The sequence below is a fragment of the Echeneis naucrates genome, chromosome 9 (genome assembly GCF_900963305.1).
Source record: "Echeneis naucrates chromosome 9, fEcheNa1.1, whole genome shotgun sequence".
NCBI classification, from domain to species: domain Eukaryota; kingdom Metazoa; phylum Chordata; class Actinopteri; order Carangiformes; family Echeneidae; genus Echeneis; species Echeneis naucrates.
The window spans coordinates 9170342-9186802 of record NC_042519.1 but is presented as its reverse complement, the minus strand read 5'-3'; the positions used below and the strand labels follow the sequence as shown (position 1 = coordinate 9186802).

General features: G+C 39.5%; 1 protein-coding gene across 1 annotated transcript; it reads right to left on the bottom strand.

The window, feature by feature from the left end:
* Positions 1-2500: 2500 nt before the first annotated feature.
* abhd17b (abhydrolase domain containing 17B, depalmitoylase) lies at positions 2501-16303 on the bottom strand. Its single transcript, XM_029510652.1, has 4 exons — positions 15894-16303; positions 12872-13345; positions 5275-5454; positions 2501-4821 (listed from the first exon to the last, which is right to left on the bottom strand). The coding sequence occupies exons 2-4, from the start codon at positions 13336-13338 to the stop codon at positions 4602-4604; spliced, it is 867 nt and encodes a 288-aa protein (XP_029366512.1). The 5' UTR covers positions 13339-13345; positions 15894-16303; the 3' UTR covers positions 2501-4601.
* Positions 16304-16461: the final 158 nt, after the last annotated feature.

The window sequence follows — 16461 nt, the reverse complement described above, 5'->3', positions numbered from 1 at the left end:
TCATTGTGCTGTTGGTATCTGAAATGTCAATGTAAAAGAAATACATTTAACAAACACTGACTCCCCACTAAGGTTGCATAATTCCAGGAATTTCCATCAGAATTCACAGGAATATATTGAAATACACGGTAAAAATAGCTAGTTGGCAAGTTATGTGCTAAATGTAAACTGGCTAGCACCATTTAATTGATTTAATAGGCCAGCTATCATAAATGTGATGCTGTTTCTTCTGCCTCCTGTGAGACAGTTTTCTGGAACCAGACAATATTTTATGCATCAGTCATAACATCAACATTTTGAAGATTATAACGCTTCATGCCCAAGAATTCAAACTTTGCAAATAATTCTGTTGTCATATCATGCTTTTAAATTGTATTACTTTGCACGGATGTCTGCTTATGAAAAAACTAAATGTTTATAATTATGTTTGAATATGATACAGTTAGTTTAAATTACCCAAAATTTCCAGTTAATACCCATAAATTCTTGTGGAAAGTTTCCAAATTGGTGTATTTTCAACATTCCCCATCTTAACCTCCCATTAAAGGTTTTTGGAAATATACAAGAAATTGTCCACCCCTTTGCAGCCCTACTCCCCACAGAGCTCTTCTTTGTCAGTAGCTTTACTGTTCAGCTCCTGCTCTGAGTCACCTAACACTGATTCTTGCCCTGTTAAGATTAATGTGACACACAACTGTGACATCATTTGGTCTGCAGCTATATTCTTCATCAGTAACACATGCTTATATATTCATATACGTTAGGCTGTGTGGCCTCCAGATCTTGTGCTAAAGTTCACTGAAGGTAACAGTTATGTAGATTTTAGTGGAAGTCAGTAGCATGAATCTGTAAGGTTCCCATAGAAACGTAAAAGTGTGCAGAAAACAATTGGTCCAGCCTTCAGTGACCGGGCCCCGGATGTTTCCTGTTCCTGGACTAACTTTATCCAGACCACACTTCGCCTGGATGTGCCAGACTTTCACTGAAAGTTTTCACAGATTCCTCTTTTTTGTGCTTCTAAATTCACAACAACCACCTTCTGGACGGTTTTCAACTTTGCTTTATTTATGTTCAACTGAGCTTCACGGGATCTTTTGTGGCAATTTCAGACGTGGTTGAATCGGCTGGATTTGGTTGAACAGGCCTATCTGGACATCTCTCCACCTGGATTCAGATGCTCTTACTCAGAAACCTTTTGTGATTCCAGCATCTGGTAACATTTGGTGGGTTTCACCTCTGATTCATTCATCTGTACGGGATGACCATATATGTTTTTTCATTCATGTTGTTCAGCTCCTTTTTCGACAAGCCAAAACTGACTGTTTACGGTTATCATTGTGAATTAGACAAGAAAATGCAAGTTTAGAAGTTTCACAAGAACAGTACATAGCTTCTTTATGTAATTCTTCAGGTGAAGCACAAACTCACAATAAAGCACTGAAATGAGAGGTGGCTTGGGTATTTCTATCCCTAATAGAAGGTATCAAAATGAGACGTGCCTTTCTTTAAGCTTCACCAAATGAAGCGGAAGTTTCCGAAGAATCTGGAAGGGGTCCCTCAGAGCAGTGTCGCGGCATGGTCCAAGGGGGAGGGGCTTAACACTGGACCACACTGCCACCTGCTGGCGGAACAGGAAACACCACTAACACAGGCTGGAACAGCTGGATCTCAGAAACTTTATCAGGGTTTCGAATGATAAGGCCTGAAGTATTTAACACTGATAAAATACAGCCATTTATTTCCGTGTCAGAGGAATTACTCAGAACTTCCAGACCATTTACATCTGCATTCATTTCTTTCTTGCCACAATTTTGGATCTGACCCTACATTCTTTTGCAACATTTCTGCAATTTCCCAAATAAATTACTCATCCCAAACCATCTATAAGTGCCATGGTTGACCCGTTGTTCTTTAGAAGTATCAAATCCAAAGTTTGATCCTGCTTTGAAACAAGACTTCTCAATTTGATCTGGGAATGAACCTTGGGCTGTGCTTCTAAGTCTGAGTGAAGTACACCTTCATTATCCAAACAAAGATGAAGTATTATTTCCAACATATGCTAATTACACTTAATATCTTCCCTGAAATATCCCTGGTCCCTGACTCACTAAGACAATATTAGATGCAGCATGACGTGTTGGACTTCAAGGCCTTTTATAGATGTTTTTAAGTATTAATATCTGTCCTGAAGTGTGAATCAGGAAACACTTAATACGGTTATGACGACATCACTGACTGTCAGTTGTCAACAGCATCTTTTGTTGACAGGAAACATCAGCCTGCTTTGATGTCAGATGCCAATTCATGCGTTTAAAAACAGAAGCACTGGTGTCCTAAGAACATGAGCTCTCCTCTTCACAATAAGACCAAGTTCCTGACACATTTGGAGAAAACTCCATCAGTGTGTTATACCATGTCAGTCATGTCAGTCAAAATGTAACACCAATGTAAAAAATGTTTTCAACCAATATCAAAACAGCCGTGACAAAATTTGTTGCTTCTCAAATACTTTTATTTTTCTATCTGTGTTAGAATTACTATATTAATATTGTTACATATAAGCTCCTTTTGTATTGAACTACGTTATACAAAATGAATCTAAATCAAATCAGACATGACATTACTCATGGTGACCTGTTGAAAGTTCATCTGAAAAACCAGAATCATGGTCTACCTTGAATGTAATATTTGTCATACCAAGAGTTAGAGTATGAACTTTCAAAGATGACAAAAAGTTTGTGAGAGCAAAATAAACATGGCAACTTATCCAGTACAAATACTATATACACAGTGAAAATGAAAGAGAGCATTACCTTATTTATAAGACAAATTAGTTGTGAAAAAACAGTTACCAAACCTGATCTGGATATTTGCCACTCTGACAAACATCAAGCTCTTATCGTTTCTTCTCAACCAGAAGTAATCAGACCTGAAGGTTTACAGTAGCACCCATTGGCTTATTGGTTAATTATCAGTATATAACAGTACTTTACCCCTAATAGCAACAGAGGTTCAAGTGTAATACAGGCATTAATGTTAATGCCCATAAAGAGTGATAAATCTGCATTTGCTTTTCAGGCCAAAGCAAGGAGAAAAAAAAAAAACAAAAAACAAAAAACAACAAAAAAAAAAAACAGCCATTTGTGACATGCAAGAGGAGCATCAGGCAAAGGCTTTGTTTTTCCTGTCAGCATCAACTTGAAAAATGGAAAGACAGCAATGGTTCCAGAAATACCATGCAGACAGAAAGAGAAAAAAAACAAAACAAAAGATAAGCATTCTGGTGACCACAGATGTTTTCAATGCCGAGCCACTTCTGCAAATTTAAACCATATCATGAGTGAATAACAAAGGATGAAGTCCGTTCAGTTTCACATCTAATGTTCTGAACTAAAAGCTTCTCTATTGTCTAATATGATGATCATTGTCCACAGAATGGGTTGCTATTTTTTCAGACCAAAAAAAAAAAAAAAAGAGAGAGAGAGAGAGAGAGAGAAGCTTACAGAGTTGATAAATGATGTAGTGATACTGATGTTACAGTAATAATACTTGTACATTAACTGGGATGTAGAAACTGTGAAAAGGTTTTTAAAAAAATGATGCATGGAAATAGCTCTCACTGCCTTATTGGTCAACAATGTGCATCTCAGCCTTTTAACTGGCCACACAAGCTGCTGATTTAGCCCCATCTTGCATCATCAAAATGTACCATTACACCAATTAAAAAAAAAAAAAAAAAAAGTACTTTGAACAGAATACAGTTAAGGGCTTTCAAGATGCTTCTAGATGTTATTTGTACAATGTACACTTGTTGGCGTGTCTAAATCTCTGCAATATATTATACTAAACATTTGGCAACACTTGCACAGCTAGGTAATAAGTCAATTTGTACAGTTCTTCAGTGATAGCTGATGTGTGCAAATATAATGTATAATATAAAAAATATCATCAAAAGTAACCCCCCCTTCCAAAGGAAAAAAAAAAAGATTCTGGTGGCAGCAGTGTTTTGGATCAAACATGACCTCAAAGTCTGACAGAGTTCGGTTGCATTAGTGACAGTCAGGCCCACTTCTGGTCCATTCCAGTTTGTAACAAGGCTGTTGCTCATAAGGTAAAAAGTCTCCTTTAAGAACTGTGGACTGTGTTCTTCTCAAAAGGCAACAAAAAATGCAATATAGACACACAAACAAACGCTCACACACATACTCACATATTGCATATACACATGGTATGTTGTCTGTGCACATGACTACTTCTTCATTCATTAACATGCTTTCTGATGTGCAATTCTTAACATCGTAAAAAATAAAATATAAAAGCAAAACAAAAAGATGGGGAGTAGTAAATTCATAGCTGCAGCATGTGGAGTGGAGTTAATGACGATCCCTGGGTCAGGGTGATCCCAAGGTCCAAAGGGAGAGCTTCCCGATGTTGAGCAATGTCTGTTGCCATAAAATCAGTACAACAGAGACAAATGCCACTTTGACCTGTGTTACTTCATGAAAAAAGAAAAAACAAGTTGTACCCTCAATCCATCACAAAGCTTTCCTGAAAAGTATTGATTTTTTTCCCCCCTCTCTCCAGCTGCATCTCCAGCTCCTCTACAAGTTAACAAGCTCGTGTGCAACAAACTGCTTAAGTCTCTCCAGATACTGTCCGTAGAGCTCCACATCATTGTGTCCAGCTCCCTCCACCCAGAGCGGCTCCACAGGGCGCTGACAGCGCTCATACAGCGCCAGGCCATGGGAGAAATCGATGACCTCATCCTCCGTACCATGGATCACCAGAACCGGTGACGTTACCTTGGAAATTTTGTCAATGCTTTGAAATTGGAGAATAAAGAAATAGCATTAGGTAGGGATGCTAAAATATAGACAATGCATGAAGAAAAACATTTTAAAAAGATGCAATTTGGGGTGCGTTACCCTGATCTTAAAACACAATACAGAATGAATTAATGAATAAATAAGACTAAAAACATAGAAAATTGACAGAGAACGCAAGGCTTGTTTGTCAAATGGCCACAAGGGGGTGCTAGAGATTTTCTTATTTTTAAACCTTACAATTTATGAAGATTAAAAATGAAAAATGTACGTCTAAATTTATGTCTTGTCATGTCTTGATAAGCCCATGTTTGGGAACAATCTAAGTTTCCCATGATCCTTCCATATAGTCTTGTGTTTTCAATGCACGGATTCTTGTGTTAATTGAATATCTGTGTACAGAGGCTGAGTCCTCCTCAGGAGATACCATCTCACTGTTGAGTACACTCACTTTGGGAAGGCGTCAAAGCAGTAGGTCTTCTTGGTGTCTGGGAAGGCCACTCTCATGCCAGAGGTTAGCGGGGAGTGGAGGATGACTGCAGCACTCTCATAGCGAGATGCCAGGTCCACAGAGGGCACGGTGCCGATGCTCTGGCCATACACAATCACGCTCTCTGGCCGGATGCCATACCTGCCAGAAGGATGGAGAATATCTGAATAACACACTTTTGCTGATCATGGGCAGAATGTTTACACAACTAGCAGTCAGACTTTTTCTGGGATATTTTGTGTTCTAGCAGAGGCTGGCCGCTGTCCAATTAGTCTTGTTAACGTATAAAGTAGATCGACTGATACACTAGAAAAAGCTAATGCAGCATTTTGGAATCCAACTATTAATTTTATTAGTTTTAGATTTTCTTGAAATGTTGCTACTATAAATGGGGAAACTTGTAACCAATATCTTTCTGATACAGTCTAGTTTCCAACAGTCACACGCTGACAATTAGTCTATAAATGTACCATCATTTGGTACACATGCTGCTCCATAAGCAAACATGCACCTTTGTATTAACTGAGATTAACTCCTACTCTATTATTGGCTGAAAAGTCATGCCACAATGACTCAATGGTTATGGGGCCTCCTAAAACAAGAACACAAACATGTGACAGTCATAGTTCAGTGGCTTTCTGCTGTTTCACAGTAGCTTAACCGAAACGACCACCACTGAATCTTGTGATTCAGAAGGGAGGAAAGGGAAAAAGAAATGAAGAGAAAGAGAGCCAAAAAAAAAAAAAAAACACTGACGTTGGACTGTGCGAGAAGCAGAAAGCGAGCGGGGAAAAAGGGAAGAGAGGACATTCCACAACTGATTATGGACAACGTGACCCACTCCGGCGAGCAGGCAAGTCAGTTGACAACCTGGGTTGAAGGCTGAGCACGCTGCATCAGTGTCTCTGCTGCTGCACCTCTGGATAGTAAAACAGCCACAATGAGCCAAAAAAAAACAAAAACATTTGCTCTTGTCTAGCATTAAAATAAGGAACCCCAACGTTACATTCTTAACATTACAGCTGCTGCAACTGTATTTATTATAAAACACAGTGATGGACAATATGTGAGCACCAAAGTGTGACACCACCCAATACTGCTGTTATAGACCATAGTTACCCCCCCACAAACACGAGTTTGTAAGAGAACAATCTGTCCACACCTACAGAGGGCGGGAGACGTACTTGAAGGCCCCTCCACTTCAGAAATAACACGGATATGTATACACAGACAGTCTAGCCTGTAGACAGTCCTTGGCAGAAATATAGTATCTGTTTACTGCTCTTGTGTCAGCTGGCCTTGACTGAGTATAAATAGTGGTGAAAATACCAGCATGGCATGGGAAAGTGACTCCAGGTTGTTAGGTGCTGCATTATCAACCTTGCCTTACATTTTATTTAAAAAAAAATCATGGAGTCGAAGTTGATCTCAATGACAACACAGTGTAGCACGTAAAAGGAGATGAATGGTGAAGAGATAAATATATAGTAGTAAAGGAAAAAAAAAAAAAGACAACCATATGGATGAGCTGCATTAGGAAGAAGTGGGGGGAAAAAAAAATGCTTTTATAACCTACCACAATCAGTATAATCCTTTACCATCAAAATGAAAGGCCCAGTCATCGTTACTGTACATTCTCCTCTGGCTACTTCCAGTTTGCAGAAAAGCCATTTCTCAATTTTAGGTAGCCTTTACAGGAAGCTCTCTAGCTCAATAAACCAACAGTCGCGTTAGATTCTTACTTAAGTCTGGTTCACCATGAAACTGTCAAAAATGATAATGAAAGAAAGAAAGGGTCTGCGTCTGAGATGACTGCCACTGTTTACTATTAGCTTGTGGTTTTTGCACAAAGTCTGGATTTTGGGTTGATTACGTTCTCTACTCTTAGATGGTGACAGAAGTTGATAATTGGTGATTCTGGATAGGTGTCAAAGATGTGGTCTATGTTTTCACCACAGCTTGTTTTGTTTTTTTTTTAAATAAACAGTTTCATCCCTCTGAGTTTCTTTTTCCTTTACCCGACCGTTCTTAAAACAACTCACAAGTTGTCCAACATTATATATTGTGTAAGCTTGAGAGTTAATTGAACTCAGTCAAAGTAAGTGCAAGTAGGAATGTCTTGTATGGGTGTGAATGTACGGTTCACTTGAGAAAAAAGAAGAACTGCTCTATTTTATTTTCCCCTCAAGCAAATGCTTCATGCTTACCTAGTTTTGCTTGAGGACACACAAGAACATCATGAAAAATGCAAGGCTTGAAGCTGTGACCTTCCACTCAGACCAAGGTTACCCTAACTGCTCTCCCATCCCGCTTTCTTGGCAGTGCACGATGGACTGCTGCAGCTTTTTCTGACACATTCCAAAAAAAAGAAAAGCTGTGCAAGTAAGTTGACAATGGCTGAGCAGATCTGCTGCTGCACTCTTGTTAAAACTGAGTATGACGGGTTTTGACGAGCCTAGATCCACACAAAACAACCCCCCAGGTCCGACTTTCACTAGGCTACAATTTACTCCATTGCATTTCAGCTTGAATAGACCTTCAGAAGCTGTAGCCGTCAATGCTCCATGGTTACACCCCTCCCCCAGACCTTCATCAATTTAGACTCCTGACACAAATCCAATCCATTATGCACAACTTCCTCCCTCATTCCCCTATTCTGCCTCTCTCCCTCTTGGCTGCCCACCTCATGCTCCCTGAAGACTAAAAATATTCTCTTCTCATCGTAGTCACTACAACTAATAGATATTTTAGGATATCCTGAGCATATGCACGGGGAAGTTTAACAGATTACCGTACCATCTGGACTACAGCAGGGGGATGATTCACTGATGTGCTACAATGCACCTTTTAACTAATTTCCTCCCATTGAAAACTTGTCTTTGGCATTATGTTTTCAAAATATGGAGACATTAAGATCTGTTTGCCATTTAATGCTATTCCACTCAGAGTCAATAAGAGTGAATAAAATATTTAAATGAAAGAACAGCAGGTACTGCGGTGCTGTTGTTCTGAACCAAGTCAGGTGAATGCCAGCACTTACACACAGCAGTCTTTGTCTGGATGCTATATCAGGGAGATTGCCTCACTTCAAACATCATTGAGTAAGTAATCATAAGCAGGGTGGGCTACATTACTGCATGTCCTCGTGTGTGAGAATCCCCCTTCTACTGAATATCTCAGAAGACTGATGGCATTTTGATTTGGATTTATCAGATGATTGACTACGAAGTGACCATTTTTCCCCTTCCCATTTGGAAAGCTCATTGAAAATTGGTTGCTAGGTTACCACAAAATATTAGACTAGCAGGACTGGCTGGCCTGCCTCCATTTCAGGGGAAAAAGAAAATGAGTGCTTTTGTGTGTACACACACACACATACATAAACATGGAACCAATGGCTCTCTCTTTAGCCAATAAACAACCTTTTCCTTGTGCTTGATTTTTTATTAGCGCACCAAATACAGCCCTCTGTTCATGTGCATTTCACCTCGATAATGGAAGTTATGTGTGAATGAGTAAACTCGCTGACTCATACAAGTGAATAATCTGTCCCACTCCCTGCTCAGGTGAAGGGAGTGCCTAATACGTAATGGCTGAACAATGCCTGTGTGTGTCTCTGGGTGCCTCTGTGTGTTTGTGTCTCTGTGTGTCTGTACCTGTACCTGGCTGTGCAGCTGTGGTTGAATTGTGAGCAGTCATAAGACTGTTCAGCAAAAGCAACCTACCTGTGAATTAGCTGACTGCTGAATTATAAAAGGCTTGTTGAAAGTTACTTCAAACCTTAATTCAGAGTTGAAGATCTGGTGTCTTCTTCAAAATGTCAAATGAACCCCATTAAAAACAAACAAAGAAACAAACAAAACAAAACAAAACAAAAAAAAAGAGGCGCTGACACAAGCAGAAATAATGAGATACACGAGAGCCTCTCTGACATTTAACACGAGAGACATGCACAAGAGCCATAGGCAGCTGACTAATGTGAGGCTGTGCAGCAAAGACTTTTGATGTGATAAACACAATTGAATTGATTTATCTTCAACAGGGTCAAAAGGGTGGGTTGTACCCTTGCCCTGTCACACAGGCAGCCAAGTATGAATTTGGCACAGTCCTCAACCATCAAAGACTGCTAAAATGATGTTGTAAAGGCCTTATATACTCCAAGGTTTGACGACATCTTAGAGGTTTATGTACACACAGAAGTAACAAAATATATATTGACGATAAATGTTCAGAAAATTCTGCATAATTTTCTCAGTACATTTTTGGTTAATAAATAATTGTAAATAATTTTTCTTTCTTCATTCTTTTAAGAAATGTGAAGTTATAGCACTGGATCAATGTTAACTTTAGCTGAGCTGCTATAAGATCAAGAGAGGCAGTGTCACCAAACAAAAACTTAGTGCATTCCAACATTAGCAAATGGTGGTGACAATTCTGACGAATGAACTACTAACACAACACACAGTGTGAGCGGAGAGGCAGCAGAACTCCCACAGACAGAGACAACTGAGACAACATCACAGCAATGAAAGGTACAAAGGTATCTCAAACACAAATTTTAAATTGATGCTCGTCATTTGGTTAAATGAACGCAAGTATGCAAATATTGAATATCAAATTAGTTCCTAGAAGCCTCTTATTCGATTTATAAAGGTTTCTTAGGTCACTGACTATAAAAACATATGATAAAGCCTGAGGTTGATGCCAGATACTAAATGCTCTGTCTAAATAAAATATTACTGGAATTTCGAGTAATATCAGTACTTCTACTGGTATTACTAGAAACTCCAGTTATACCGGTAGTCATCTTATCAAAGTGCAAAGGCGATGTGGAGCATATCATTCCTCAGCTAAGATAATACTTTTACATCTGCATGGCCATACAGTTACAGTATGAATGCCTCCACTAAAATACATTCCCCTAATGGGAACAAGATCATTGGGACAACAGAAATGGTCAGTTAACGGTAAAATAAATAGTCACACAGCTCCAACTACAGCCTGGACCACACAGTGTGTAGAGGAGAGAGGGAACATGGATCACCACAAGCAAATTGACATCTAAACATCTACATCTATGTGATTGAGCTTCCAGAGTCACCATTTCATGCTCCAGATTTAAATCACCAATCCTAATTTGATAAAGCATCTCTTTTGCTGTATTCTAATTAGGTAGAATTTCAAAGCAAATGAAAGCAAATTCATTTGATGGTGGTCACAAATGTGTGGGAGCTTGATTTTTAATCTAAAAAAATAAGGAAAAGAAGAATAAAATGGAAGACAAAACCAAAACAAAAGCATGAAGAGAGGAACAAAACAGGAGCTGTTTGTAATATGATTTCCATTCAAGTAGTTTGTTTTTATGGATAGAAAAAAAGTGTCTCAAAGTTTCAAACCACGTAGAAGGCCTTTCTTATACTTATGGCACGTTTACCGTCTTTCTTTTACTTTCACATTGGTGTTGTAACTAAACCTTTGGTAAAACTTTGCGTGACATTCCTGGGAACAACGCATGCTGAATTGAAAAACCCATTGACTAGTTTCCATATTAAAAGGAGTGCAAATCTATTTGGTTCTGAATAGACATCCACACATCTGACCTCATGAAAAGCAAGTTCTTCTTGACAGCACCCGGGCATTTTGTGCATGGAGGACCTTTATGATCAAGGGTTTGCTGTTTAACTTTCTTATTTAAAAAAAAAAAATCAATTTACCATAAAAATCATTTTATGATAAATGGTGTAATAAGTAAAAGAAATGCTGACAGAGAGCAAAAATAAGAATAACTGGCATTTCATTGCCAGCTGCTTTACCAGTGTTACCCATTAGCACTTTGAAATGTCAACAGAGTGCCAACAGCTTTCATTTACACCAGAAAGAGCATATACCCACAACAGCATTGGCCTAGGAGGAGCACCCCCACTAGTAGCCAAGTTTTTCCTCTTTGTAGTTAATTTAAGCTACTTTGGCTGCTTCTTTTCTTCTGGTTTCTTTGGTTTTCCCAAGCAAACGTTTCCCCTCTCCTCTCACTCATTTGCCTGTCTTGCAGCCATAAAAACACAAAAACAATCCACTGGCCTACTGGATATTCTTACGTTTCCCCAATGCATAAAAAACACAAGTGCACAAATACATTTCGTTCACTCACATGTATGGAGGAATACACACATGTTCACAGATAAACACTGAACACTCCTCTGCATCCTGTTCTTGATCACAGTAGATACTGGCAGATAAGGCCACACATCTGTTTGGGGCTGCAACTGAAACCAAGATGTTTTCTTCATATCGCTATGAGATGATAATCATAATGTTCTCAAATAATAGATGATCAGAAGAGCTACCCACGATGAATTTACTGTTGCTCGACTAAGACAGTGAAGACAATGAGCAAACCCAGATGAGGAAGTGAGGGACACGGGGTTAGATAGACTGTCAGGCTGAATGTTGCTAAAATGGAGAAAGGCCTGTTCTGGGGAGAAGGGTTGAGGTTAAAAAAAAAATGTGTTTTTTTCAATATTTTTGCATAGAAATTGAATTAAATCTATGAATTAATAGTTTGTAATAGAAATACTAATTCCTCTAAGTCATATACTCTGTAAAAGCATTGAGAGTCCTGGGGCTTCTGTTCATTTCATTGTCATTACAAACCAAGATCAACAGTGACACAGAGCACTGAATAGGCAGCTTTTATTAACCAATGATGATGCATTTCATTTATAGATAGTGCCAATCAGCAGATGGCAAATGCAGGCGTTAACTGATGTATTCAAAGCCCACTGAGCAAAATCATGCAGCAAACTACCCACTCACACCTACATATAGCTGACCAGTATAATAATAAAAAACCCACGCTCCTTATTATCGCCTACAAGAACATTGTGTCATCCCAACAAAACTTCTATTCCTCGTCATCGCCACCCATGGTTTTATTGCGTTCGAGCTCCGATTTGAAACTCTTCAAAGCTTCCTCACCACAGTTATGATTTCATGTCCCTACAATGTTTTACCTGGATTTATTTTAAATCTGCTGCTGGTATGGTATTTAATGTAGCACCCTGTGAAATTAATCATTGAGAGCATAAGTGAACCAAGGAGGGTATCATTACTCAAAGTTGTCCATGAAAGTCACATGAACAGAGGATTGCTTTTAAAAGGGACTGTCTTTTTGCTGTTTCCACAGGAGAGTTTGTTTGTGACTTACATCACACAAAGCAGAATTTACAAGAGTTACTCAGAATGGAGCTGTTACCATCCACTGTATGGGATTTTTGTGTCCATTGTCCTTTGCTACTTCCTTTTCCATTTATTATCTGTCTTATGACACAATTTCCTGTATGCAAGTTAAAACCATGCAATGCTTCCTCCACATACCCTTCTGGGTTTACATTATACTAATTAGCATGTTCTGAGTGCCTGGCTCATAGGAGTTAATTCTCTTCATTCCTGTATAAAACACTTACAGGGTAAGGATATTGTGTTACTTTAATATTATTGCATTCATCACTAATGATCGATAACTTGATCCTTCCTTGTGTCCATCATAATATCGCCTTACCTTGACCGGAGTGCCTGCCAGGCAGCATCTACATCAGCATACAGGTTCTTCTCTGAGGGTTTCCCAGAACTGGCCCCATAACCCGAGTAGTCATATGAGAAGATATTGCAGTTAATCCGTGATCCCAGGCCAATGTAGAAGCTGCTCATTTGGCCCAAGTCCACTGCATTTCCATGGGAGAATAATAGTGTATAACGGGCGCTTGGTGAGCAGCGGACGAACATGCAGGCAATGCGGTTCCCTCTTGCGGTGCGTGTCATGAAACACTCGATAGCGTCTTTCTCCCGAGCCGAATACTGCCAGTCGGCACGATCAGAGAGGTGCAGCGTCCATCGACTGCCACTCTCATCACACATGAGGCTGTAGGTAGGCTCTGGGGGCAGGAAGGCCAGCTTAGATGCGATCTTACTTGGGCACGGTGGACAGCAAAACAGGCAGCATAGCTCACTGAGAGATAAGTGATTCATCCTCACACTGTGGCAAAGAGAGAGAAATGGTTAAAACTGAAACATACCTTTCATTAGGCTACTAACTGCAGAAACAGTGCTTGAAAACCGAGAATGAGAGAAAAAGCATTATCTCATAAAAACAAGAGCATTTTATGCGTCACTGCATTCCCTGCAGATTGATCACACACAAAACAACACAAGACTAAACTCATGCCATACGACTGTTATGATGCTCTCCACAAAATACTTGTTTTGGTTAAGTAGGAAAACAGAGAGTTTCCAGGACGCAGGGATAAAAATCAGGCTGCTGTCTTCGTTTTTTATGCTCTCAGTACATACGGTCCTCTGCAGTAGCAAGGCTGCTTTCAGTAAGGATTATGTAAAAAAAAAAAAAAAAAAAAAAAAAAAAAAAGTGCTGACCCTGTTTGAGTGTTTGTTGTTGGTCTGCCTTGAGGCTCCACAACCACTCAGACATATTGACTTGAAAGGCCTTTTACTCCATCCTGCACCTGGACCTTTACCTGAGGCTACTTCGTGAAAATGACATCTTGGACTTGCCAATACCCCCACATTTGGCCCCATGGAGTCTTCCTAAGGTATACTACTCGTTATAGTCACAACCCTCACCACAACATCTTCTATGATATACTTGGTCTGCCAACTATTCGAACTCATATTGTTTTGTTTTAAATATGTACATGTTAACTTCTTGGTAATTTCTTTTAGATACTTAAAACAAAAGGACATGTATAATATAATAGGGCTGTCAGCGTTAAAACATTTATCGCTCCCTTTTAGCTCTTTAAAATTTCTGAAGTAGATATTGTGTTTCTTTAGGCGTTTTACACTTCTTTTGATTTGAAATAAATCTAAAAAGGCCATTACATAGTCATTTTCATCAACTGACAATGATGACGACTGCTTTACATTGTTAATACAGCCCCCCAAAAAACTGTTGTGAAGTTTAAACAATCCATCCATCTTATATTAACTAAAAACACAACAAAGGCTCTTCACTTGGATTCAACATAAAAAAAAAAAAACAACCCCCCCCTCACAAAAAAAACACACACACACACACACACAAGTTAACCATATATATCCACCTTTTGTTGTGTATCTTTCTATGCCAACAATATACATAGAATATTTTTGATTTTTTTTTAGATCATATTTAGGAATTGTGATTGATCGTGATTAATCCACAACTGCCCTGGAATTAATTGGGTTACATTTTTAATCATTTGACAGCCTTAATATTAACATATAATAAAAATCATAATATTTCTGGTGACTCTGAATTGGAGTGGCCAGCAGAGCTTGGTTTGGTGATACTGGAGCACATTTGTCAAGCTCACAATATATCCAGAAATGCATAGTACATTTCTGAAAGTCATTTTCAGATTTTTCTTAGGGAGAGTGACAACGTGCTTCCTTGAAAGATTCATAATGTCAGACAGTATGTATTTCCCATAAAAGGAAAATGTATTTCAGGAAAATGCATTTCCCATAAAGTTGCGAAGAGGACATTACACCCTGCTGTTGCAGCTTTGCACATCCTTAAGTTTAAATATGAAGCATTTCTCTCTCTTCTTTTACAGACAAACCTCATATAGCTCCATCTGGAGTAGTTAACCTAATTTCAAGTCCTGGAAATAAATTTTAGCTTCTATAAGCTTACCATGTCCCGCTGCATTAAAGGTATCCCACAGCATAATGCAGCCACCACAGCGTAAAAGTGAATGCTGCAATTCTGCTGATGTGTAATATCCGTCTTATACCAAATGCAGGGAGCCAGTAAGCTCAGACTTTGTAGCCTGCTTCCACTTTTAGTTTCCTACATGGCTTCTGGCAAACACGATCTAATGTGTCATGTGAGGGTTTATTTCCTCCTCTTTTTTTTATATTTTGAGAACAACTAAAAGCTATCTGAGAAGAAGGCTTCAAGCTGCAGTTGTTGTCCATCCCCATCTCATTCATAGACAAATTTGAAGGAGCTGCAGATTTCCCAAGGGTCTCTTGTAAATCATCAATTCTTGCTTTGTATGGTTTTTAAATTACCGTCAGCAGATTTGCAGTTTTCATTTTTATACAATTGTTCATTCACTGAGTGACTACTTGAGACAGTATCTGCATTGAAAAAAAAGAAAATCCTGGTTATCATTCATTTTCTATCCCCCCAAAAAGGGGGGTATTGAATTTTGGCTCTTTATCTTCATGATGTAGCTCACCAAGAAAACTAACCAGGATCTGAACTTTTGCCAACTTAATTACACAAAGACGACTTCGATTCATCTTAATGATCCGTGTCATCCATCCAGAGTCGGTTTAATAACTATTTTACAGCCGCGACCTCTACAAGATGCTGTCACCTGCCTAAGATACACAGTGGACTATATTTCACTTCCCATATTCTCCAAAATAGTCCATAATCCCTCAGCCACTGAGTCAGGATGGAGCTCTGTTTGTGATTTACTGTAAAATGGTGGTGAAAGCAGAATGTGTCCTTTCATTTCGAGCCAACTCGCCCCAAAACACGACACATGCCACAGTGTGTGAAACCATCACATTACCTGGACGTCGACCGGAGCCTACTTTGGGTTTTTTATTTGTATATTGATGTGACAGTGTTTGCCAACGCCGCCGCAGTCAGGTGTTATCTTCGCACCGACACAAACGTTTCTCGTCCTGGACGCCAGGTGGTTGACAGGACTATCCTGGCCCAGATTATCTGCCGCTCCGCGTCGGTCTGTGAGTTACTATTAGCTGGTCGCTCGTCGCCCTCCGGTCCAGACAGCTTCCCGAACCCCCACCTCTTTTTCTCACGATATGGTCCTGAGTGACAACGAGGTCGGTTCATTCAAAAGGTACAAGTCTATGCGGCTCAAGAGCGACATGAGTAAAGTAGGAAAGGGCCAAAAATGAAGTAAATTCTCGTCACGGGTCCTCGGCGGCGGCTCAGGGACATCAGCCCTCCTGCTCCGGCTCCTTCTGCTTGTATGTTGGCTCGAAGGGAGAGGCGCTGATTGACAGCTTCGCGGACCAATAGCAAAGAGGACGTGGACGCAGCTCCACCAATGGGAATATTTATGGGCGTGTCCTATCAACGCTGTGGCTTTGTGTGCTGTGTGCTGATTGACG

Coding starts and splice junctions, on each gene's coding strand:
- abhd17b (XM_029510652.1), bottom strand. CDS start 13,338: ATGAATCACTTATCTCTCAGTGAGCTATGCTGCCTGTTTTGCTGTCCA. Junction 5,455..12,871: donor TGGCAGGCACTCCGGTCAAG/GTAAGGCGATAT, acceptor TCCTTCTGGCAG/GTATGGCATCCGGCCAGAGA. Junction 4,822..5,274: donor TGCTTTGACGCCTTCCCAAA/GTGAGTGTACTC, acceptor CCAATTTCAAAG/CATTGACAAAATTTCCAAGG.